Below are 25110 nucleotides of genomic sequence, written 5' to 3'. Positions count from 1 at the left end.
GGTCATTTCCATTTAGTTTTATTGCTAATGAAGGAACACATCATAAAATTTCCGGGCTGACCAGAGCAAATATCTCAATTAGCTTTCACAAATTACTTTACTACTCGCCTGGGAATTGGAATAATACAAATGAAGATCCACCGAGAGTTAGGATGTGTAGGCTGACCTCTATGCAAAGCGGTGGAATAATTAAATGAAATCGATAAGTAATCCAAACGAAACGTTTCCAAATGAAAACAGAAAAGGAAATTATTCGAGCAAGCGAAAACAATAAAAAAGTTCAATTACCATAAAAAAAAGATTTGTCTACGTTTTACACCTCTACGACGACGGAAGATTAATGAGATTTCCCAGCGAGAGCCAATAAAAGTTTACGCGAATTCCGCTGAGAGCTGAGGTGTCAAAGTTTAAATGGTTCCCAAATATTATAATTGCTAAGGCAGGAAGCTGCCGTGCACAGCCTATAATTAATATGCTAATAAAATACCGAATGTCAGTTGAACAAGGACTTTTGACAGGCGACAGGCCCCCCGTACCTTTTCAGCTTTTTTGGAATTTTGGGGCACATATTGAAGTTGGCTGTAAATCATGATTATCTTTTTATTGCCGACATTTGCGGGGTCTCTATATGAACTCAACTTTCCACCCCCTGTTCCTTGTGTCCTGTGTGTAATAAAGGAATGTCCTCGAAATTCTAGTGGGGTGGCCTAACGAGATTCGAAAAAGGACTGGGCACGAGTCAAATAGATGCTCTTTGACTCCCCAATACTTACGGGTCAAATACTTACGGGCGACGGAAGTACAATTCACTTGGTCGTACCACTCCAAATGCATTGCCGCTAAAGGACATTCCAATCGAATGCCATTCTATGATAAAAATCGTGCCAAGCGATAATCCACTAAAGTATTTTGACCCGTCGCCTTAAAGGAAAGGAAGCTTCACAGGAATCCACAGGCGATGGGCGATAGCTTTTCGCTTTTCGGGCAAACTGCCAACTAAATACGGTGAGATTAGTATAAACTCGATGGCGATGCCGTTAGCCAGGCTCAAAGTGCCATCCCAGACAATGCAACATAACAATAATGTGCATTTTTATGGACAGTTAACGGCTGCAGTTACCATAAACGCATTATCCCCATGTAGAAAGGACATCCATAGAATACCAAAAATACTTCAAGAAGGTGTGAAGATTTCGTATCAGATGGGGGTTACACTTTGTTTGGAATACTGACTGGAATTGGAATTGGTTTGGAATTTGTTTCCTTTAAATATAAATCTTAAAACCCAAAAATGTTATATTTTTTATTGAATTTTTTGTCCACTCAAAACAGTACGCATTTCCTTTTGATAAAACCAAACCATGAAAGCTAATCTAGCATCTAAATGGCCGACCACAAATCTCAGGCTGGGAAGCAACAGTTAAGCCGGACCCCGAATCCAGAGTCATAAATAAGGACTAGCTATCCAGCATCTAGTATCCTGCTCCCGGCCAGCAACGAACCTCCCAGAGAAACCATATAAATTAATTATTTATAGTCGGGAAGCAATTGGGTTGGAATAATAAAACGATTTGCAGGTCCCACAACAAAACATGATACACGACTAGGAGTGCGACGAATTATTACCAAAACAGATTACCAGACAGGGAGCTTAAATTATGGCACCTGCAGGTTAAATGGAGCTCGATATGGTCACAAATTTAAAGTTTATTTACCCCCCAGACCAATATTCTACTTTGCTTTTCTTGAGCAACAAAAGATAATCAAAGGGCTTGTTGGTCGGGGATGGGCCTGTGGGTGGCAAGTCTAAATCTAATTTAAAGAGCCAACCCCCGTCCAAACCGAACCGCCTCTAGCCAATTATATTAATACAGTTACTTGAATTTGGGCCTCAACTGGAGGAAGGGAATGGGCTTGGTTCGGGGAGGTGGAAAAAGTGTCTCAAAATTGAATTTGCATAATTTTAACAGCTCGACTGTGGCTTCCAAGTGGCATATTGACAGTCGGCAGGAGCCGGAATGGAAACGATGTTTTTGATTTTGATTATGCAAATTTAAGTGTCGGAACAATGTTTGCTCATTGGACCTGAAACTCAATGGGATTTATGCCGCCCTCAAATTTTTAGAAGCCACTTGCTTCTTAAGTTAATTCCTAATGAACTAAAATAATATCTAAATTAAAAATTTGTGCTTCGGGATATTAAATTATGAAATTAATGGTCTTTTCAAAAACACTTAACTAAAAAGGAACTAGGAACCAAAAGGTAATTATTGATTTTTCTGTCAAGTTCTTACAAAAATTAAAGGTAAACTTATTTAATAGAATAAACATAACAGATAGTTTACTTAAAATAAAGATAATAAAATAAATATTTTTTGTTATCTTTTTGGACTGGTTTGTATCTGCAAAACATCCATAAAACATACTTCCAAAATATATTAGTTTTAACCCTGCAGAACTATTAATTGAACAGAATCTTAAAAGTACTCAAAGGTGTGGGTTAGAGACTAAATTAGAAGAATCGCCTGATCCGATTTAAAATTTCAACGCCCCTCCTTCGCTTTAATGCGGAAGTTCGTTACCAAAGCCCACAATCAACCCACAAATTTGCTGCATTAGTGCGAAATTAAATTATTGTTTACAAGCACGTAATTATGTTTTGAGAGCGAATGTGCCACCACCCCAATTTAAAGGGAACCCCTTTGCTTCGGGTACAAGCCCAAGCCACCCTTGACAGAATTGTTGCGTGACAATAAAAACCAAACGAACAATACGCTTCCATACGCTCCTGACTTTGTTCCTTCCCTTTTTTTTGAAAAGGGAAATTCGATTTTAAAATGTAGAAACAGGGAAAAGGCACACACATTCACTGGGAGGCGGCTCTGGACTTGCTGACTTTCACAGCTTGAATAAACGAAGGAGAGGGTGATGGGCTGAGGATTATTAGGAAATTTGCATATGGTCAGCCAGAGGTCAATTTCGAATTTAATCGCATTCAATTTGGAGAGGATTTCTTTTTAATCCTCTCAGAGGAAAGGCAAACATCACACAGATAAGCCAACCTTTAAAGTTGACACTGAGGACGAATAGAAAAGGAAAATAGTCCCAAGATAGGCAGTGCCTTTGGGAACAATTATTGGAGTTCAATTTCAAATGAAACGTGCTAGACAGTAGGGAATATTTTTTAGAGATTGTATTATATACCTTTTCTGTTGGTCTTGCTGAAAGTTTTTTAAAGACAATTTCGCGATTTAATGAATTAAGTGCGGCTTGATGATGTCAGAAAAGCTGGCCTAATCCAACCACTCGACCGTTTTAATAACAAAGTATGTGGAGACTTTAATGAAGTCGTTTGTATGACAAAGCATGGTTTAATATGCAACGCTTCAAATAACTGAATACTAAGTGTATTAAAACTACAGTCGAAAGGGTGGAGAGATGAAAGGGTCCATAAAAATGTCGCCAGTTGTGCTACCACAAAGAAAAATTTAAGAATTTAATCGTCGCTCCAGAATGGTTCTTACTCGACAGTAGTAGTAGTATGCTCTTTTGGAGATACATATGCATGGAACACTGAGTTATCTGGTCGTGACAACATAACTTTCTTTTTAGGGCGTCTCTATATGGGTGTGTCGGAGTTACCGACTCGAAAAAAATCAATGACAAAATCAAGAAGAGAAAATTTCAATTGAAACCCATTGAATTGTACCGAATTTGGGCATCTTCCAAGCCAATTTTCCCCAATAGTTCAGTTTATCCATCACAATCAGCAGCAGAATCTGAAGCTGAATTAAGGGGTCGACAGCGTATTGGGTGAGAGAAATCTTTTCTGCTTGGCTAGAGGCCAAAATGAAAGGAAGCGAGTGGAATGAAGAGGAAACTCAAACACAGCAAACCGGATGTTCATTAGGCTTGCTGCATTTTTCCTATTAAGTCTGGATTTGTCCTGGCCATAGAAACCACTAGTTTGGGGGTTAGATGAATTAAAATAGAGAAAGTACTGAGAACCAACTAATGAATAATACATGAACAATTTAATTTCAACGCCTGTGCCCCGCTCTCGAGGATTAAATGATTATCTTCGACATTTAATCAACTGAACTTGACCAGCAGAGTGGAGGGGGTGCGTCAATTTTTGGGGATTGGGATGTGCTCTTATCCTCATTAGTGCAGGGGATGCACTCTCACATAACCGAACACTGCGCTTATTCATTTAATTTCCTTTGTTTGAACTCCTTATTCAGAAACTAATTTGAATTCCTTTGAGGCACTTTGGCCAGTACAATACAACCAATAATAGTTAAAGGCCAGGGTCCAGGCAGCTCCAACAGGCCACCTCCTGTTACATGTTCTTGACAGTGTAACCGGATCCCGAATGTCTACCTATTCCAGCCTAGATGTCGACATCATTCGGCCTCACATCGGCATATACGTAATCCAATGAAACGAATGCTTTATTGGCTTAATGGAGCTGACGAGTATGAGGCAGCTCTGCGCTTATTTGCCTCTCTGTCCTACCCAAGGGACTTTGGGAGTGTATCGAAATGAAAAAGGACAATTTAATTTAATTTGACCGCAGCCGCAAAAGGACAACACACACATGAGAACTCACGAGTACACAAAAAGGATGTTCGGCCATAATTCACACTTGCGGCCACCGAGCCACCATTTTGGGGAGATGGATGAATATCCTTAATTTATGGCCCATAATTAAAACGGTGATGCATTTAACTTTGAATTAATCTATTAGTAGGCGAATGTCCTTTGATTTACGCAATTTGTAGCTCATAGTCCTTTGATATACACAAATTATAAGGAAATTAAAGTTTACCTTTTATTGATCGCTTCAAAAGTTAAAGTTTTAGTTCATTAATCATTGTTCTTCAATAAATTGCTTGCCAATGGTGTTATTTTTTTCATCCTTAAAAGAAAACGTCCCTGTATCTTGTGCTAAGGAAACAAATATTTTCGTAACCTCATGAGGAGCAACAATGTAGTATGTTTTATTGGATTTACACACCAAGAGCGAAGCCGTCCACCACCCCCAAACAGTTAAAAAGAAATGTCCATCAATGGTCTTCCTGCAAGTCGCATAAATTATCCTTTTCCGTAACGGTTTTTCCGCTTTTTCCGAAGAAAGGAAAGTGCGAAAATTTGCTGTCAGACAAGTGCAAAGTAATGATATGCAATCCAATTTAGTCCCGGATGCCATCCCAACTCGGGACTCGGATCAGCTCGCTGGCCAGGATACGCATCCAGGAACTTGCACATTCATCACTTTCCTGATGGACTCAAGTCGTTGTAAAGGGGACGTTTGGGAAATGGCCAAAGTGTCAATTTGCAAGGCATTAGTGGGGTTCAGCGAGCAGATCGAGGAGGGAATACACGAGTATATCCACATATGTATGATTTACTTTTAGAAACTTACATCATCTATTGTTTTAAAAAAGTAAATAAGAACCACCAACACAAATCACAGAAAATCTTGTGTAATAAAAGTCTAGTTGTATCCTTACCTGTTTTGAGAATCAAGTTTGAAACCTAAGGGTACACCCCTTAAATGCTTTAAACTGCTTTAAGCTATATTTTCCAGGCCCATTTATCCATTAACAAAAAGGGACACACTTCACCATAAGGGGAGTAATGGCCATGCCCCTTGGGGGGCCACGCAAGAATGCGCCACATTTAACGACGTTCCAAGCCTTTCAAGCCTATTAGCTTCACTATATGAGTGGCTGAGAAAAAGGTCCTAATGAAAAGGAAACTAAAGAAAGTCTCAAGTTTACATTCTAACAAGAAATAGTAAAATTATGTCATCTTCTGTTTGCTAAATACATTTTTAAGAGAACCAGGAAAGTACTCATGAAAAGTTTATTCGCGCTGTACCATATGGTATGTTTTCCTACTTTCTGAAGTGTTCTTTGATGTTTCTGGATCAATAAAATATAAATATTTTTTGGACTTTCCAAAAATTATATTTTTAGGCAGTTTATGAGTTGTACAAGGATAGGATAGGTTGTAATTCCCAAAGTTATAGATATTGTTTAGGGTCTTATGTATGCTAAGATAAATGATACTAAGGAGTGATGGTATGATAAAATAATATAGTTTTTTTTTGTGGGTCGACCCTGGGAGTATTCAAATAAGATCCCATGAATGATCAGTGTTTAACAAATAGGGTTTCCGTATATTCCCTCCCCTTGACTCGATGAATGGACAAAATTGAAGGATAAACCGGAAAAGTGCTGAGTGTGACAAAGTATTTCCCTGTCCTCGAGGGAAATCCGCGACCGAAGAGAACAGGGCAGAAGGACACGGGCCAGGCTTGAGGCGCGATTCCTTGGCCAGAGTCCAAGGACAAGAGCCCATTTGGATAGCCGCAATGTTTACGCTGCGGTTCAGCTGATGTGTCCAGTGATGGGGAGGGTGGACCATGGGAGAGGGTCGTTGAGCTGTCAGTTTTAATAGAGGCCGAACGTTTTGATGGCGCTGACGTCGGGTGGTCGTGGACCTCAACGTCCTGACTTGAACCAGGACTCATGTGTGTGGTCGTAGACAAATCGAATGCCCCAGGGAGCAGTTTCTAATGAAGAAAACAAGGTTGACCGGGGGAGATGATAGGTCCTGCTCATTTGGTCGAAATTTTGACGCTTTATGAGCGGTCCCTTTAGTGCTGAGTATGCGCAAAAATGTAATTGAATGAATGAGAACCAGAATGCGTAAGCGAATCATAAGGAGACGACTCAGGGGGTGTAAAGGTCAGTTTGTCATAAAATGTTTGTCTTCCATTAGGCCAAGGATGTGCCTTCACCACACAACCTCCACTTTGAATCATCGCCCGGTCGGTGGAATAAAAACAAACCGACACCCGAAAACCCACTCACCACAGAAGAAATGTCAGCTAATGTAGGCTTCCAAATAAACCTCTTGAGCTTATCTCAGTTGGTGGAGAAGGCCTTACGACAGGTATTTCGGGTATCCCCTTTTCGGTTGGTTTATTGGCGTGACTCTCATGTCTGTATACATCTGCTGTATTTATTATTTTCTGTATCACTCCTTGGCTGGTATTGTTTGGAGTCACGAATGTGTTTTCGGTCCGGGGTCAGATTCCATGTGATGCAAAAATATTAAAGCTCAGGTTACAAGATGCAGGCACATACATATTTATAATTTCATGTCAAAATCCAGGTTCCAAACACAAGCCAAATTATGGCAATATTCCTCATATTCTTATAAGGAATACCTTAAAAGATTTGTAAAATTTTTCTCCACAAAGCTGCATAACAATCTAAAAACAAAATAATATTTGGCTTTTTTTCGAAATTTTCTGGGGGATCCCCTTCAAAATTGCAAAATGTATGAAAATGACTATATGAGCCACAGCGAAGGCTATATCTTTGCCAATAATCATCCGATTCCAAAGCGGAATACCTTAAACGATTTGTGTATAGATTCTCCATCAATCTGCATCAAAACCTGGGAACAAAATATTTTTCAGATTTTTTTTCGAAATTTTCTGGGGGATCCCTTTCGAAATTGTGAAATTGTATGAAAATGACACTATAGCCACAGCGAAGGCTATGTCTTTGCCAATAATCATCCGATTCCAAAGCGGAATACCTTAAACGATTTGCGGAAAAGTAGTTCTGTGGTGTAGTCATCTTTACTAAATAACAAACAATTTTCTGTTTAGCTTTTCAGAATTTTTGATTGTCCTTCGAATTCACTTAGTTGACATTTGGGATTCCAATTGATTTTGCACTCGTCCTGTGCTTTGCTTTTGTCTCAGATGTTTGCTTAGCTGATTTGCGGAATAAAGAAAAGAAAAATAGGAAAAATTCGCATTCGTTTGGCAAATAAAAATCCTATGGCAAAAATATTCAAACGTGCAATATTGACACTTGATTTGCATTTATAATGGCTACGTGATTTTCCTTTTGGTTCCGGTTAGGGTTTACTTAGAATGCGGTTTTCTTTTATCCCAAAGCTGAGGTTACGCTTCGTTCGACCCAGGTCCTGGGATGCTCTTGTCTCCCATGCATATCTCGGGTAGCTTTCTTGTCAAATGTGTTAATTTCTCTCTACCCGTCTGAAGTCCTCGTTGTGGCCTAGAACTCGATTCGGGCATATTGCGCATAAAATATTGAACATCTTGGTCCTGGTTGTTTTCACCATAAAATAATCTTTTTAAGCTGAAAACAAATTACAAATAAAAGGAACCAGAACAAAGAGGGCGAGCATGGCATATACCCCCTCTATAATTTGTTCCATTTTTTCCTCGGCCGCTACTTTGCATATTTTTTCTGATCCTGTTCATGCTCCTGTTTTTTTTTTATGTTGTCATTCCCCCTGTGTTCTCTAACAAATTATAATGTATCGGAAATTGACAAAATTATGTAATGAATAGAAAATTATGCAAATTACAGTGCAGTTACATTTAATAGCGCGACCTTTTTCTTGGCCCCTTCTTGGGGTCTGGACCCGGGACAAAAATCGAATTTTATTGGCAAGTCTATGGCTCAGACTCTGACAAAGGACGAGGCTAAAATGAAAATTCTTAAGGCGTATGGTGCTTTTACAAGAAAAGGTAACATGAAAGGAATTTAATACGAAAACCCCAACTTTCTCATTAAAAATTTACCTTGCAAGTGTTAAAGTCCAATGCACTCCCAGTCCGATGGAGCAACCTCCAACGAAAAAAAAAAAAAATAAGGAAAATGAATCGTTGTAAAAAACGATTCATGTTTATTACCAACCAGGGAGCAATAAGGAAAAGTTTCCCGCCCTGCTTATCATTGGCATCGTTTTTCATATTTAAATATTCTTTCGGGGTAATTAATCATCTAGATTTCAGAAGAAAAAAAATCGCAGAAAAAAAGACAGCCCGAGCTGGATAGAATAATATCTCTTGAGATAATGTCAACATAAATTGTTACGGCTATTTTCTACAATTTCCCTGATATTATTTATGTTTCAAGTCGGTTGCTGGTATAGTATGCTAGATGGTATGTAGTATAGCTTAGGGATACTCATAGAAAGGTAAAGTTAATTCGAGGTGTTGATTTTGGACTTTAGCCGGAGGCGGTTGATTGACGGCTGAATGTGGCATTTAATGAGCCCGGCCCTCTACACAGTTCACAAGGAAGGGGATGGTAAACATATAGTGGTTGGACCTGCCTCTCATGGTGAGGTCAGTTTAATCACAAAATCAAAGAATAGCTTAAGGGTTGGGAAGGGTGTTTCATATTAAATATGTGCAATTAGCAATACGAACTTGAAATACTTTGAGATACTTTAAGAGCTTCCAACTGAAAGTCACATTGTATATTAAATGCGCTATATAGATTTTCTTACTTTTTTCCAATTTTTTACCTTCTTGCCTAGCAGATTATACCTTTCAATAATTCTCCTTCATAAACAGAAGCTTTTTATGCAAATTATCACCTCCAGGACGCTTCCGCGTTGACTCACAAGCCGAGGGCTGCGAGTGCCGACCACGCCTGCTGGTAAGTAACCATATAATTATAATTGTTTCGCCCTTGGTTCGACAGTTCCCCTCTAGGTGATGGAATCTATATATAAGGGATGTGCCCTCGAATGTAAACAAAATTATGTTTCCATTGTTTAAGCACTTGCCACGCTTCCGTTTGACTAATCCAAGAAGGCAATGGTAAAATTTGGAGAAATTATAAGCTTCTGGTAACCAGAAATCCTTCAAGCCCATTATAACAATATTTTCTCAGGTATTTCGAAGTCAGGGACAGTTAACAGACAGCTAACAGCCCCTATACATGGTTTGTGTCTTGGGTGTTGGCAGTAGAAAGAGACAACGACATTTTACCTTATTTTTTTATTTACGTCCCAGTCTATGTACTTCGTGCTGATTGGCTGAAGTACTTCTGCGCACAGGGAAAGTATATTTTTTCCCTGTCGTGGGACTCCTTCCGGATGTGGACTCCCAGTTCGGCCAAGCTTCAAGTGTCATGCATTTCGCAGAAATTCATCAAAGTCATCGGACACCTTGCTAGTGGAACGGCGTGTCGGACGGCCAAAGGATTTCGGGTAAAGGCCAAAGTCGCTAAGGAATTGTGAGGAATAGGCTTTAGAATTAGTTGTAATTTTTAAGCCCCCACCCAGGGGTACTTCTACCAACGCACTAAACATTTTTTTCGAGTGTTTTATTGCTCAAATGGTGTTAGGATTTGTAGGTTTCGTGAACAGGTCTCCTTCCTATAAGGAGTATAAGGAGTCTACCCCGTAAAGGATTTGACAGATTCAGCGTCGTTTTGCTTCGAAACTAAACTAAGATTGCTGAGAATAATGGGAGATATAGGTGACATGACTGAGACTGAGATGGGATCCAGGAGCAGGGACATTCGGGCCTCTTCGGTCACCTGAACTGGCGGGTAGATGTACAGGTTAAGGTCCTCGTTCACCCGAATGCGATCAGGATCCATGCTACCCGCCCTCCGTTCGATTTCCAGTTCCCTGGGGGGCTTGGAGAATGTGGCACGGTAGAAGGATGACTCTCGCCTCTCGGCTGTGAACATGGAACTGGTCCGGGCTTTGGAGCGCGCCATGGAGACCAGTGACTCTACATTGGCTAAGCTCTCCGTTGGAGTCTCCAGCATTTGGAATTTCTTCTCGCGGACCAGTTCCCGCCAGTCGAGGGCCACCTTCTTGGCGAACGCGAAATGCGCTTCCTCCACAAACGCCATGGTGCCCTATTTAAGGTGAAACTGATCGAGACTTCCTTGGATGTTTCCCCGCCAGAATACTCCACTGTCCACTATCCTAGAATTTCGTGAGCATTTTCTTGTAAACACTTCAGGTTTTTTTTAATTTACAGACGATTTTGCTCGGAACTATGTCATATTTAAACTGTTACTAAGGTCTAAGAGTAAGTTTTGAATTTTAAAAAATTTTTAGACTGAAGGTAAATTCAAAGTACTACATTTTTTTAATAAATCAAACTTTCTTGGTCCGAAGGCTGTTTTCGAGAATGGTTTCTTAAGTTGGAAGCTCTCATCTGAGAATATAAAACGGCCATAAAAAAAATATAAATTTTTCATGAGGTTCAAAATTTGACATTTTGACTACGATTTTATTTTATAATTATCCCAGATAGCATTATAATTTTTAATATATTGATTTAGAAATCTAAGATCAAAGATCAAAGAACAGAGGAAAAATACACCACCGATAGATGGCGCAGCTGCCAAGTCAGTTGCAGCTCTTCCATCTTTAAAAATGTGATGAGGCAGACTTATCTTTTGTATATTTAAATAAAATTAAACTAATTAAAACAGAGATGTGGATCGGCTTTACAATCAAAAAACTTTATGTATCTTTTTTAATAAAAAAAAAAGGAAATAAAATAAAAAAAACAAAGTTCTTTTAATAATATTGTTTAACATTTTATGTTTTGTTTCCCAAAATGAGAATAACCTTTATAAGAACTAACCTTTTAACTGAAATCCAGCTCTGCTAGAATGGTTTGCCATTCAAAATCATTATGATCATCTTCCAATTTGAGGCGACACCGCTCTGGAATGTGCTTGAAAAGTTCCCTGAAGGGTCCATACTGCTCCAAGCATTGAACGTCACCGACCAAGATTAGCTTGCACTTGGCTCTGGTGATAGCCACGGTCAACCGGCGCTGATCTTCCAGGATTTCCGACTCCCTCGAACGCTCCATATCGGGGACTCTGCTTCCAGTTTTGGCACAGCTATAGATAATGAGCTCCTTGTCCCTGCCTTGGTACTGATCCACAGTGTTGCACTCGAGGATGGGGTCCAATTTGGCGGCTAGCTTCTTTAAGAGTTCCACTTGCGCGCGGTAGGGAGCTATTACTCCGATTTGGGAGGCATCGAATCCAGATTTAAGTAAATAATCAAGTAGGTGCATCACAACGCCGGCCTCGCAAACGTTGGCGTACTTGGAGACGCGCTTCTTGGACTTGGTTTTCGGCTTCTCTTCCTGATCTCCATATTTTTGGTCGATGAAGGAACAGGTGGTCATGATGCGGGCGTTGATAAGCTTTTCGCAGCGTTCCAGGCAATCTCCGGTGTTGATGAAGAACACAGCTTGATCCAGATGAGTTTGTAAGACTTTTTGGACCCACTTGGAGGCTTTTACTGAAGGTTGCAGCTGTAACCGGGCTCCAGATACAGTTTCCGAGGCACACTGCAGCTGTCCGGCGTAGGTCAGCTCGTTGGCCAGTCGGGTTATGGTCTTATTCATGCGATACTGCAGACTCAAGACTGCCGTGGCCTCCTCAGAGTCCAGCCTGTGAAAGAGTGTTTCCTCAGCACCCCTTTGCCGAGCTTCGCTGGAACGTATCACTGGCGGCAACTGCTTCGGATCTCCAACGAGGACGAATTTGCTGCAGAAGCTCAGCGGCCGAAGGACGGTTGGCTGGAGAACTTGTGTCGCTTCATCCACGATGCAGTAATCAAACTTCTTCCTTTGGAAGAGAGCGTGGCTTGTGCCCAAACAGGTAACCCCTACAATTGAAGGCTTATCCAAAGCCGTCGCCAACTCCTCCACAGTAGTGCAGTGATGGGTAAGCCGCGCCTCGCTGATTTCTCCAAGCTGGGGATGAATCCGCGAGCTAGAGCCGAGACGCATCAAAGGCAAGTCAAAAGGCAACAGGCGCAACAAGAGATTGTCCACAGCGGAGTGGGTGTGGGCGGTGATTAGCACACTCTTGCCGAGAAGATGAAGAACACGAACCAGGGACACCAAAGTCTGGGTTTTTCCAGTGCCGGGAAGACCCTTGATCAACAGATGGCTACTGGTAGTTAAAGCTCTCAGGGCTGCAGTCCTCTGAACTTTGTTTAGAGCCAAAAGCATCTTGGCGCCTTTTGTTAATATCAGGGCGGGCAGAATCTTACTTTGGGTTGGAGGTCTCTTCGCCACAACGATTTCACGAAGCTCCTGGAATCGGGGCTCGTCGGAGAGAAGCAAGCCCAGATTTGTGTAATTAAAGGTGGAAAAGGTCTGAGATTCGTTTTTGTCCACAATAAAGGTCTCCCCTTCGTAGATCTTACTGAGATCACGATCCAGCCGTAGTACCAAGTGCCGCTTTTCCAGCAAATCTATGAAGCCCGATGCTACGGCCAGGCGTGAGCTGGAGCTGACCACCACATATTCGTCCACATCGAACTGAAAGAAGTAATGATATTAAGATTCTCTAACAGACAAGCCAAGTTCTTTACACCACTGAGTTTCAAATCCAGACTGGAATCGGCTTCCTCGTTGAGCTCCAAGCCCTGCTTGTAGCGTCCTTCTTTCATCTCAACCTTCTGGCCACTCCTCAGCTTCAAGTGACCTATGGCACGGCCTTGTTTTTGCCTAATACTGGGATCTTCTGTCCAAAAATGAGCAAAGTGGTTGGATTGGCGGTTGTGTTGCTCTTCTAGTGCCAGCACACTGCACCAATGCCGTACATAGTCGTGATCGCGTTGGAGAAGATGACCCAGCAGCTGGGGCATGAGCTTTTTCAGAGGATGAGATTCACTAAGCTCTAGCTTATCATCGCTTTGAGCAAAACTGGTGCATATGGTGTTGTAGGCGCAGTTACCGCATGCACTGTGATGATGTATGGGCTCTGGCAGCTGCAGCTGCGGTAGAGGATCAGTGTTTTCCAAGCCAGGAGTCACCTCCCGGGTCAACCAATGAGCTAGATCATTGCGGAGCAGCACCAGATCCCTTTGCTCATTTCTGCTGCTGGGCACCTCTCGCAGGAGTCCCTCCCTGATGTACAACAGCAGGCCAGACGTGGTATCCTTGCCCAGCACCGAATGCATTAGCTCATAGAGAAGCAGCTGCCCTTTGTGCTCCATGGAGAAACTGGCTCTTCCAGTTTTCAACTCCAACGGAATAGTCTTCTCCGTTTGATTCCGACTCTTCACTCTCACTGACACGTCCACTTTCCCTTTGAGCCCCAGCTGAGGCACCCAAAGGTTCTCTTCAATGTCACGAATCTCGTGGATGCGCCCCTGAAAGGCTTCTGGAGGATATCTGTCAGGAGCTTCGCCGTTTATATATTGGGAGACGAACCGGGAAATGGGATCTAGAAATGTGTGTAGCTGCAATTCGACCTCAGACTGGGTTAGATTGTTGGCATAGAGCATGTGGGCCAATGACGAGCTGCCCAGCATGTTCTGAAGAGCCAACCGTATGTCATCCTTGGTGGCAAGCTTCTGGAGAAGTACGCTCTGCAGCAGTTCATGCACTAAAGTGCCAATGACCATCTGGAAGGGGACATGAATGAAGCTATTACGATGGCAAAGATTACTTAACGCTACATACAATGGAACTACCCGAATCCAGACCTCGGAATCGTTCCTGAAGAACTGATTTCCGGCGACAAAAGAGTGAGCCGGTCAGTGTGGTGGCGGAGATCAACAAGTCGGGGTGGGAGACACAGAAACCATAGTCCTTGCTTACAAGATAGGCGCCCAAAGACGGCTGCCATTTGGCCAAAAGAGAAACAGTGTCACCGACTTCCAGGCGCATGCCGTTCCATGGAGTCTGCAGGTGACACAAGGCTGTTTCTGCCGGCTCGTCAGAGCGAGTGGACTTTTTCACCAAGATCTTGCATTCTCTGGTCTTTGGCATCCATTCCACCTGTTCCACAGTACAGCGCTGCCACTGGCTGAGGTCCAAGCGGTGCTCAGAAACAGACTCCAAGGCACTTTCCACCGCCAAATCAAAATCAAAGTCGCTAGTGTCCCACTCATTATTTTTCAGGCCAGCCGAAAAGTCCAAGGACTTGAATTTCTTGGGTGAGCAGTTGTTAGAATTTATATTCTCTCCCTTGGTAGGCGTCAGCACCCGTTTTGTAGCCATTAAAATAATTGTTTTTTTAATTTTTAGCCACTTTGTTGTCTAACCAATTTGGCGCCAAAATTGATAAAGTTAGAGATGAAACATTGATATTTATCGAAGAAATACCAAAAAATACTGACCAAAAAAAAGGTAAAAAATTGTTGGCAACAAATTGGCCACGCTAATCTGATCCGTTGGCCATACTAATCTGATCCATTGGCCACACTAATCTGATCCGTTGAGCAAGATTCGCGCGTGCTTGTGTTGTTTTCGTGTATAATTTGTTTAAAAAATTGTTTTGTTGAACCGGGCGCTATAACAAAAGTTCTTTGCGGTGCCAAACTATTCAGCATTGAAGCTGAAACCCACCCATAGTGGCCAAAATGGCCCTGCAAAATGGCGAAATGTAGAGTAGATAAATAACAAAAAAAAAAACCCACCCAATTGCAGTGCGTGCACTTGTATGAGTGAGTAAGCTGCCGCGAATTGTGTGAAAAAGAAAATAAAATAATTATTGGTAAAAACCGGGATACGTGCTGAAACTATTATCTGGCTGCACCCAAAATATGCGGACCTGGACATACAAATAGCGTAAGCTTTGAAAATTCCAAAGATCTGCGGCTTATAGGTGGAATATTTCTCACTGACTTCATTTGGATTTGGATGCATATGTGTGCGTTTCCTTCTTTTCGCTGGGCAGGCGGGCGTCTTTTTTTGTGCTTAACTTTGCTTCTTTTCGAGTTACGCCTATTCTTTATGCTCGCTTACTTCCTCTTTTTATTTTTCTCTTTTATCAACACGTTTGCTGTGAGCGGAATGGCAAAATACTCGATCACCGATAGCTCCCCCTTCAATCCCCTCTCTTCTATCAACGTTACTTTCGATGTCAATTTTAATTATGAAATTATTTAACGGTGATTGCGATCTCTCTTGCTCTCCCTCCCTCCCCCCATGGAAGTCTTGTTATTTAGCTCTCTCTCTCACTCTCTTTCTGTCTATCTGTCTATCTCTCTTTTCAAGTACATCACAGCAACCTGCTGGGTTTTCTTGTGGTTTCTTAAGAGGGTCTTATTAGTGTCGGTGTTGAAACATCCAAACATCTTAAATTAATAAATAAACATACAAAATATGCATATATTAAGTAAGTAAAAGATTTCAAAATTTCAAGGGAAATATTTCTTATAGTTTATCTTTAGTTTTCTGCCCTTCTGTTGGTAATACACCCTATAAGGCCAGGCCCTCTGAAGATTAAACAGCCCAGTGTTTCATCATATCCGACTATAGACTGCAGAAGACTATAAATAGAGGATAGATACATGTGTGGAGAGTGCATGGAATGTAAAGCTGGAAATGGCGGATGGGTATTTATACTTTTCTGGTTATCCCCCTTAATCAAAGATGGATAGGGGATAAGAGATATATGTATGAATAAAAGTTTAAGACTGAATGAGTTTAAAAGTTTATGCATATATTTCCAAGATACTTTTCGTCTCAACTATTTTTTGTAGTGCATTTAGGATTACTTTTTGCCATATACCTCGAAAATAACAAAAAAAAGCCAACCTGGAGGGTGTGACTCACGTGACAAACCAAGCCATTTTAAAGCTACAAACCCAAAGAATTTGTGGTTGTTTCTTTTGTTTTGTTTTTGGTGTTCTTTTTTGTCATTTGTTTCGCTGTTTTTTTTTTGCCTCTTTTTTGCTACTTAACACTCTTGAGCACTTGGGCACTTGAAGCCTCATCAATTCATCACCAAAGACCTTTTAATTTGGGTTGTCCGACTACCCCACATACCCCTAATACAAGCTTGACTTAGAGATACAGTCTTATGGAAAGCTCTCCCTTAGAAAACTCAACAATATTAATTTATTGGTCGCTTCTTAAGCCATAGCTTGGCATAATTATTTTATTCCTCTTTAATTTCTTCAAAACTACCAACCTTTATGTCAATGATCTGCCCCAGTTCGCCAGCCAACTGAACGGTAACCAAGATGTCCTCGCCCTTTTCAAGCTCTGAACACCAGTTTCCGCCCAGCTCACCCTCGGGCAGCTTGAGGTCCTCCCGTAGGTCTCCGCGTTCTGACTGCAGGGTAACAAATCCATCGTCACCGATAGAAATTAGGTGGTAGTCCTCGCGCTTCACAACCGGCACCTCCACAATTTCGGTGGCGGGAAAAGTATCCTCGTACTTTTCCTGGGTGAAGAAATCGACGCCCACCAGGTGGACTTTCGATGAAGAGTCTACAGGAAATCCTGTGCTGGACGTTTCGATGATTTTGCAGGGACGTTTCTTCAGAATCACAAATTCATCTTTGTGCAAATTCCAGCACGGAACGTATCTGATAGGTCCTTCGCCTTCGAAGGTAGGTAGTTCGCCTTCGTCTGCCATCGCTAAGATTCGACTTCCACGTGTTAGAGTTGTATCAAAAGTGACATATTTTGTCTAAAAACTTAAAATATATAAAGCTAGGGTGAGTCCGAAGAGAACAAAACAAAAGTTATCCAATAGTTGTATTGATGCGAGAATCGATCTTTTACACTGAGCGAATCATAGAGTGGGTTCCGTATGAAAATACTTGGGATTTTTATAATACATTTTATAGATTGAGGGAGCAAATTAAAATTGAAACATTTTTAAAAATAGAAAATTTACTTAAAAAACCCAAAAAGTCGGATATATATTTTTATTTTCAGTTTACATTTTTTGCAGTGCACATTTTCAGGTTCTGTCTTTGAAACAACCAAAGTAGACTCAGTTCTGGTTCTAAATAAACAAATATTTAAATTTAAAATGTATGAATATTTTATATGAATGGTCTCTAAACTTTAGGGTCTTGTTAAACAGCCCAGCTTTGCCCATTTGGGTATTTGATTCAAATTCTTTAATAAATTTTCAAGGTAGCTTTGGACTAAACGTGTGTGTTTACCTTTGCACGTGCCTGAATAATAGCGGCGTTGAAACATGTCGAAACTTGAAATTAATAAACAAACATACCCAAGAGAGAAAAAATTACTTTGGGTGAAGTCGAAGTTAGTATACCCTTTCAGTGCACATAAATAATAAATCGCAGAAATAAATCGCAAATATGGGATATAGATCGGAGTAGATCGAAGCAGATGGCCAAAAATTGAATCTGTAGGAAGCTCCTATATTTTATCTTTTAAATCACGAAAGTTGGTGCATTTCCCTATGGGATATAGTTGACCGATTCTTATAAAATTGAGAAGATCGGAGCAGATGGTCCAAAATTGTATCAAAAATAGAAAAATAGAAAAAGCTCCGATCTTCTATCTTCAAAAACACGAAAGTTGGGGCACTTCCCAGGGTTCAGATATATGACAGCTATAGGATATAGTCAACCGATACTGGTTTATTCGACTTATATACTGCTGGGATAGAAAAGAAGGTGTAGTGATCCTGATTAAGATACTTTACATGGTCGGAGATGTCTGTACTATGACTGATTATCCCTATAGTACCCTCTGTAAGAGTATAACTCACCTGAAGGGTGTGATGATTCACGTGACAAGCCAAGCATATTTTAAAGCTCACCCCCAGAACTTGTAGTTGTTTTTGTTTTGTATCTGTATCTGAAAGTGTGCAGTAGTAGCACAGTTCTTGGTGTTCTTTTTCCGTTTTTCCGTGCTTACCACTCGGGCACTTGAGGTCTGGAAGCCTCATCCATTCATCACCAAAGACTGGCTTTTTATTTGGGTTGCCCGTGCTTGTCCCCACATACCCCCACACTACAAGCTAGACTTGGAGATACAGTCTTATGGAAAGCTCTCCCTTAAAAAACTCAACAAGATTCATTTATTGGTCGCTTCTTAAGTCATTGCTTGACATAATTATTTTATTCCTCGTCACTTTTTTCAAAACTACCAACCTTTACGTCAATAATCTGCACCACTTCGCCAGCCAACTGAACGGTGAACAAAATCTCCTTGCTCTTTTCAAACTCTGAACGAAATTTTCCGCCCAGGTCACCCTCGGGCAGCTTGAGGTTCTGTTGGTCTCCGTCTTCCGACTCCAGAAACACAAATCCATCGTTACCGACACAAATTAGTTGGTAGTCCTTCACAATCGGAACCTCCAGCCTTTCGGTGGAGGGGAAGGTACCCTCGAACTTTTCCTGGGTGAGGACATCGACGCCCACCAGGTCGACTTTCGATGAAGAGTCTTCAGGATAGCCTGAGCTGGACGTTTCGACGATTTTGCAGATACGTCCCTTCAGCACCACAAGTCCATTTTTGTGCAAATTCCAGCACGGAACGTATCTGATAGGTTCTTCGCCTTCGAAGTTAATTAGTTCGCGTTCGTCTGCCATCGCTAAGATTCGACTTCCACGTTTTAGAGTTGTATCAAAAGTGACATTTTTCTTAAGAAGCCTAAATTATAAAAAAGCTGGAATGAGCCCGAAGATAGCAAAACAAAAGTTACCCATAGTTGTATTGGTGCGAGAATCGATCTTCTACACTGAGCGAATCATAGAGTGGGTTCCGTATGAAAATTCTGAAATTATGAAAGGATTTTTATAATACATTTTATTGATTGAGGGAGCAAATTATAAATTTAAAACCCCAACAAGCCGGGAAAATATTTTTTATTTTCAGTCAATCCGTTTTTTGCTGTGTACATTTTCAGGTTCTGTCTTGAAACAACCAAAGTAGACTCAGCTCTGGTTCTAAATAAAGAAATATTTAAATTTAAAATGAATAAAGTATTTTATATGAATGGTCTCTAAACTTTAGGGTCTTGTTTAACAGCCCAACTTTGCCGATTTGGCAGGTGCCTGAATAATAGCGGCGTTGAAACATGTCTAAACTTTAAATTAATAAACTTTAAACATAAACAAGAGAAAAGCTTACTTTGGGTGAAGTCGAAGTTGATATACCCTCTCAGTGCAGATTGTTTATATAAATCGCAAATATCGGATATAGATCGGAGCAGATGGCCAAAAATATAACCTGTAGGAAGGTCCGATCTTCTATCTTTAAAATCACGAAAGTTGGGGCATTTCCCTATGGGATATAGTTGACCGATTCTTATAAACCTGAGTTAATCGGAGCAGATGGCCCAAAATTGTATCAAAAATAGAAAAATAGAAGCTCCTATGTTCTATATTCAAAAACACGAAAGTTGGAGCCCTTCCCATGGTTCTGATATATGACAGCTATAGGATATAGTCGGGCGATCCTGGCTTATACGACTTATATACTGCTTGGATAGAAAAGAAGGGAAGGTGACGCTTATGAAGATACTTTATATGGTGGGACTATGTCTATATATCTATACTATGACTGATTATCCCTATAGTACCCTCCTCTGTAAGGGTATAACTCACCTGAAGGGTGTGATGATTCACGTGACAAGCCAAGCATATTTTAAAGCTCACCCCCAGAACTTGTTGTAGTATCTTTTGTTTTGTATCTGTATCTTAAAGTGTGCAGTAGTAACACGCTTCTTGCTCACCACTCGAGCACCTGAGGATTGGAAGCCTCATCCATTCATCACCAAAGACTGGCTTTTTATTTGGGTTGCCCGTCCTTGTCCCCACATACCCCCACAGTACAAGCTAGACTTGGAGATATAGTCTTCTGGAAAAGCTCTCTCTGCTCAAAAAACTCAAAAAGAACACTCAGATGATCCATTTATTGATCGGTTCTCAAGCCAATGCTTGGCATTATTAGTTAGTTCTATTGATTACTTGTCCAAGCCACTGTTTATCTTCATGGCGATGACACACTCCTCGCCGCAGGCCGCCAGCACGGTGCAGATGAGGTCCTTGCCCTCATCGAACTCGGAGCGCACGCTACCGCCCAGCTCGCCCTCGGGCACCTTGAGGTCCTCCCGTATCTCACCGTTGTCGGACATCAAAGTCACAAATCCGTCGTCACTGATGTCAGTTAGCTGGTAGTCCTCGCGCTTCACATGCGGCACGTCCATGTTGTGGGTGGAGGGGCAGATGTCCTCGTACTTCTTCTGGGTGAAGATATCGACGCCCACCAGATGGACCTTGGCGTGGCCATGCTTGCCGGTCTTCGAGGTGGACATGTCGACGATCTTGCAGGGGCGTCCCTTAAGCATCACGAAGCCGTTCTTGCGCAGGGCCGAGCACTGCATGGGGAAGGTCTTGGAGGCCCCCGAGTCCACGGTATCGAATTGGGCATCGTCGTCGTCGGCCATCACTGAGATTCGCCAAAGATTAGTCTCTCGTTAGCTTATAAAAAATGCTTAAAATATATATAGAAATATTTTAAAATTAATTTTTTAGAGATACTCTGTCTGTCTGTCTGGGGAGAGGCTGGTCTCTCGCCTGAACTTTGTGGCTTGTAATGAAGTCTAGATTCGAGTTGAAGTGACTTGAAGGTTAAAGGTCTACTTGGATTACCTTTTCTTCAATTGAACTTTGTACAGTTCCAGTTACAGTTATTTGGTTTATCAGATCTAATCAATATTTGCAATTCAATATCATATAGCGGGGCTCGGCCCACTCAAGTGTCGTTCCACTTCACGGCACTGCTGACGGCAAGCTTTTGGGCCCTAAACTCAAAGCTTTTGGCCATTTGAATATTTTATAAAAATTATATAACAAGTTTTCAAGGTTTATCTTTTTAGGGGGAAGCTATATAAGGTGGAATATGACCTGGTTGGAGTCTAACTATTGCCCTACTGCCTTCTATATAATTTCCCAGAGTGTGGTCATAACCAAGTTCATAACTAAATACATATACCCACTCTGCATCCAGTTACACTACCTGCCAGTTGTCACTGACCACATTTTCTGTATTTGCCGGCTCTCGAGTGAATTTCAACTATTTGTGGCCGTCGTCGCCAAAGAGAGAGAGCCCCCCAGTATGCAGTTTTGGACTCGGACTACTAGTTTTGGTTGCAGTGGGCGCCTCGTATTACAAGAATTCCGCTAACAAGGTCATGCTGGACCCCAAACTGAAACCCGAAAAAAAAATATCTTTGGCCTAGACAACAACAACAACAACAACACTAACAAGAAACATGTTTGCAACAACACCCAGTGGTGCTTAAGACAGGCCTTCCCACCACCTCATCTGATATTGGTAGTTATCGAGATTTTTAGTGATCGTTTGACGCTCTTTTTTTTTTTTTGCATTTTTGGATTTTTTTTTTGTTGGATTTTACTTTCTATTTCATTTCGAATGCGTTTTTGTTCGACAATCTCCATCTCCATCGGCATCGCCACACACATGCAGCTCTTTCACTTCTTTTGAAGTTTTTGGATTTTAAACTAAAAGGCCTTTGTCCGGAGAGCCAGTTACCCGTTTGGTAGAACTGGCTGGACTCTCGATTGTGGCTGCTATTGGGTTATAAACTATGCGAGTTGTGTAAGATTTCAGCTATTCTGTGGGTTCTTTTGTGTTTCTCCAGGCACCTGAAAGTGCACCGGTCTTCCAGATCGTATTTCAGAAGCTCTTATGCCATTATCTGCAAGTCTCAAGTATCCACCAGGCTTGTAGAGAGTCTTTAGAGTCTAACTACAAAGCTTCATCACTAATATCTTTTATTTTTCTTTTAGAAAAAGAAGGACAACTAAGAAGTACTAGGCAAGGACTAAGGATCATCCTTGGAATGTAAAGAAGTAATGACATCAAGACTTGGAGACCCACACGGGACCACCACCACCACCAAATAGAGAGCAATGGAAACCGAAACAATGGAAATTGAAATCGAAATCAAGAACGAAAAAAATTCAGATAAGGAAATAGCTATGATAACCAACCAAGAGACTGAAAATGCGGCCATAATAACAGGTGGAGACGAAGGTTCTGCCACCCGAGACAATACAACGAAACTAGATGGAACCTTTGCCATACCAGTTACGCCCCCCAACAAGGCGGGCAGTCGAAGTAGTTCCCTCAAAAAGCAAAATCGTATATCAAATGGAAGCGGTATGGAAAGAGAGGGCAAGGCACGTCGCTCCAGTGAGAACTTTCTCAAGAGTGATCTTCTAAAGCAATCGCACTCGATGATGTCCCTGCAGGCGCCCAGTGAGGAGCATCTAGAGCGACGTAATGTCGTTCAGGCCAAGATCCACTTGGAGAGACCCTATCATAGCCTTAAGGTGAGTGGGCCAGTAATGATGATACTCTTTATAGGTTAATAATACTATGTCCCTTTGCAGAAGAACTCACAGAGTGGAAGCAGCAACAAGATGCATCGGTATTCCTGGGGCAGTGGACACAGCAGCTCCAACAGCCTTCACAGCAACGCCACTTTGGGACTGGGCTCGTCCGGCAAGGACGACCTGTGGGCGGCCATCCAAACGAACTACAACTACATCATGGACACCAACTTGCTGGACACCTGCAAGGAGGCACGCTGTGAGATTGAGGGAGCGGCTGCAGTGTTGGAAATGTCCAGAGAGGGCTGCGTCAAGGTGGGCTGTCTTATTCGAGTTCTGCCCAAAAGTATGCTTCATTATACAGTCTTTGCCTGCTTTCCAGATGACCGACGAGACGCAACCCAAGGGCTTCAGTGAGGATCCCAAGGAGCTGCGACGCTGGCTCCGGGAAATGGAAAATAAATTGGAATCCTCGCCGACCATTTCAGAGTTGACCTTGTTTGGTAACGCGGATCTGCAAAGGCATTTAGCAGTTCACTCGGTGAGTTGATGTTTTTTGAAGAAAGAGATTAATTTTTTGTTTAAAATATTCTCAGTCCCTGGCGTAAGGTGCCGGCGGTTATAATTTAATTATTATAAGTTTTGTAAATATAAGTTTTCTTTAATAAATAATAAAAATAATACAATAACATAGATAATATAGATATAGCATCAAAAATAGCAACTAAATTCATCATATACTTCAAAATATACTTATACTTCATTCTATTTCACACTAAGGAAGGCGTTATACCCCTCGGCTATCTTCCCCTCCAAAAAACTATAATATTTTAATATACCTTTCAATATTTGGAAGCAACTAACTATACTATACTATAATATCACTAACTAACTACACTATACCACACTTTGTTAAGAAAAGATCCTTCTTTAAGTAATAAGTACCATAGCTTAAGTAGTAGTAACCCTTTAGTTTAAAGGATTTATACTATCTTCTAGTAGAGGACTAAACAAATAAACCAATGACTAAATAAATAAACAAGTTAACTTTAAAAAAATATAATAAATAAATAAAAACTTTTATGAACGATTGCCTCAAGAGCAATGATTTTTGAATATAATTAGACAAAACAGCTTCCCTTTTCTTTAATTTTTCTTGCAACTTACAAGCATTCCCGTCTTTCGATTAAACATACCATTGCATAATCTATGAAATCATCGTTAATAACTCCAACATAGCTCCAAAAATTATAGCTCCATAAACGTAATACTTCTACCCTTTGTTAGCATTTCAAAAATCGCTGGGCTATAATTAAGAAAAGTGAACGAAAAGGGAGAGGTAGCTCCAACTACTTCCTCACAATCAGCTTCAGCTCCAACAACCTCTTTCGATAATCTGTTGACAGCCTCAATTAATAGTGCCCCGTGGAATACATTATCTTATCGTGGAGGCTAGGGCAACAAAGTGGTCATTGTGTGAGTCATATTTTTGAGGTTTCAATCGAACCCTTTATGGATTATTGAGGATATGAATAACCGCATTTGGATTGCATTTCTAATTTAGCTGTCCAATTCTATCCAACTGGGTTTCATTGTTTTTTGGCGGCAAAGCTCCCACAACCGGATTTACATAACGATTGCTGGATATAACCTTTCGCCTAGTTCGTTGAGTTACTCCATAGTCAAGCATTGAATATAAATGTGGACCATATGGCCATCTGGGTAGCTTAACCGAGTTGATTGCAATTGCCGCGCGGCAATAAAACATAAACAAACACACAAACTGGCCACGGTATCAGCTGGATAGTAGTTAGCCCGAAACCCGGCAATGACTGCAGGTCCACTCGCTGCTAACTTCAGTTATAGTTCAACTTTCGCGTCAACTGAACCTTTGATAAACTTTCGTTTTTATTTAGTCCGACTCTCTGACCAACTAGTTGCCATTGTTTGGCATCAACTACAAAACAAAAAAAAATTGTTTGATAAAAGTACACAATAAAATGTAATGTTTAAGCTGCGAGCTTCAAGTTGAACGTATGAAGTACCAGATAATTGGATTCAGCATTAATTTGGTTTTGAATTACTTAGGTCTTTAAACATTTAAGTTCAATAGTGGAGTTAGTTACTAAATATTAATACCTAAACTTAATCCTTTATAACTACATACATTTCTTT

At 41.1% G+C, this 25110-nt stretch overlaps 6 protein-coding genes across 10 annotated transcripts in view; 1 reads left to right on the top strand and 5 right to left on the bottom strand.

The window, feature by feature from the left end:
* Dna2 (DNA replication helicase/nuclease 2) overlaps positions 1-14945 on the bottom strand; it is a 40519-nt gene extending 25574 nt beyond the window's left edge. The window contains exons 1-3 of one of the 2 annotated variants that reach the window (XM_070280225.1): positions 14318-14945; positions 13222-14259; positions 11465-13168 (exon numbers count right to left, since the gene is read on the bottom strand). In XM_070280225.1, the coding sequence (XP_070136326.1) occupies positions 11468-13168; positions 13222-14259; positions 14318-14857 (3279 nt within the window). In that variant the 5' untranslated portion in view covers positions 14858-14945 and the 3' untranslated portion in view covers positions 11465-11467. Of the gene's footprint in view, positions 1-11343; positions 13169-13221; positions 14260-14317 lie in introns of those variants that run through there. The other variant, XM_017253498.3, reaches the window with a different exon arrangement.
* On the bottom strand, positions 10177-10907 carry LOC108133534 (uncharacterized). The gene has a single exon (XM_017253504.3). It carries the CDS (start codon positions 10716-10718, stop codon positions 10251-10253), a length of 468 nt encoding a protein of 155 aa, XP_017108993.2. The 5' UTR covers positions 10719-10907; the 3' UTR covers positions 10177-10250.
* Positions 14946-15047: 102 nt separating the features above from the next.
* Positions 15048-25110, top strand: part of klar (klarsicht) — a 42566-nt gene continuing 32503 nt past the window's right edge. For both annotated transcript variants that reach the window (XM_070280223.1, XM_017253468.3), the window contains exons 1-4: positions 15048-15427; positions 22390-22935; positions 22996-23250; positions 23318-23476. In XM_070280223.1, the coding sequence (XP_070136324.1) occupies positions 22513-22935; positions 22996-23250; positions 23318-23476 (837 nt within the window). In that variant the 5' untranslated portion in view covers positions 15048-15427; positions 22390-22512. The remainder of the gene's footprint in view (positions 15428-22389; positions 22936-22995; positions 23251-23317; positions 23477-25110) is intronic.
* LOC108133520 (eukaryotic translation initiation factor 5A-like) lies at positions 16743-17225 on the bottom strand. Its single transcript, XM_017253476.3, has one exon. The coding sequence runs from the start codon at positions 17223-17225 to the stop codon at positions 16743-16745; it is 483 nt and encodes a 160-aa protein (XP_017108965.2).
* On the bottom strand, positions 18663-20247 carry LOC122322226 (eukaryotic translation initiation factor 5A-like). 3 transcript variants are annotated; one of them, XM_070280483.1, is made up of 4 exons: positions 19706-19873; positions 19417-19521; positions 19278-19349; positions 18663-19225 (listed from the first exon to the last, which is right to left on the bottom strand). In XM_070280483.1, the coding sequence occupies exons 2-4, from the start codon at positions 19473-19475 to the stop codon at positions 18691-18693; spliced, it is 666 nt and encodes a 221-aa protein (XP_070136584.1). In that variant the 5' UTR covers positions 19476-19521; positions 19706-19873; the 3' UTR covers positions 18663-18690. The 3 variants fall into 3 exon arrangements, with proteins under 3 accessions (XP_070136584.1, XP_070136583.1, XP_043069776.1); XM_070280482.1 differs by having other exon boundaries at positions 19584-19716; XM_043213841.2 differs by lacking the exons at positions 19417-19521; positions 19706-19873 and adding an exon at positions 20182-20247.
* On the bottom strand, positions 20471-21193 carry LOC108133519 (eukaryotic translation initiation factor 5A-like). The gene has a single exon (XM_017253474.3). The coding sequence runs from the start codon at positions 21021-21023 to the stop codon at positions 20541-20543; it is 483 nt and encodes a 160-aa protein (XP_017108963.1). The 5' UTR covers positions 21024-21193; the 3' UTR covers positions 20471-20540.

The sequence above is a fragment of the Drosophila bipectinata genome, chromosome 3L, assembly GCF_030179905.1.
Source record: "Drosophila bipectinata strain 14024-0381.07 chromosome 3L, DbipHiC1v2, whole genome shotgun sequence".
In the NCBI taxonomy this organism is placed as follows: domain Eukaryota; kingdom Metazoa; phylum Arthropoda; class Insecta; order Diptera; family Drosophilidae; genus Drosophila; species Drosophila bipectinata.
The sequence above is the reverse complement of the archived record's forward strand: the minus strand, read 5'-3'. Positions and strand labels throughout refer to the sequence as shown.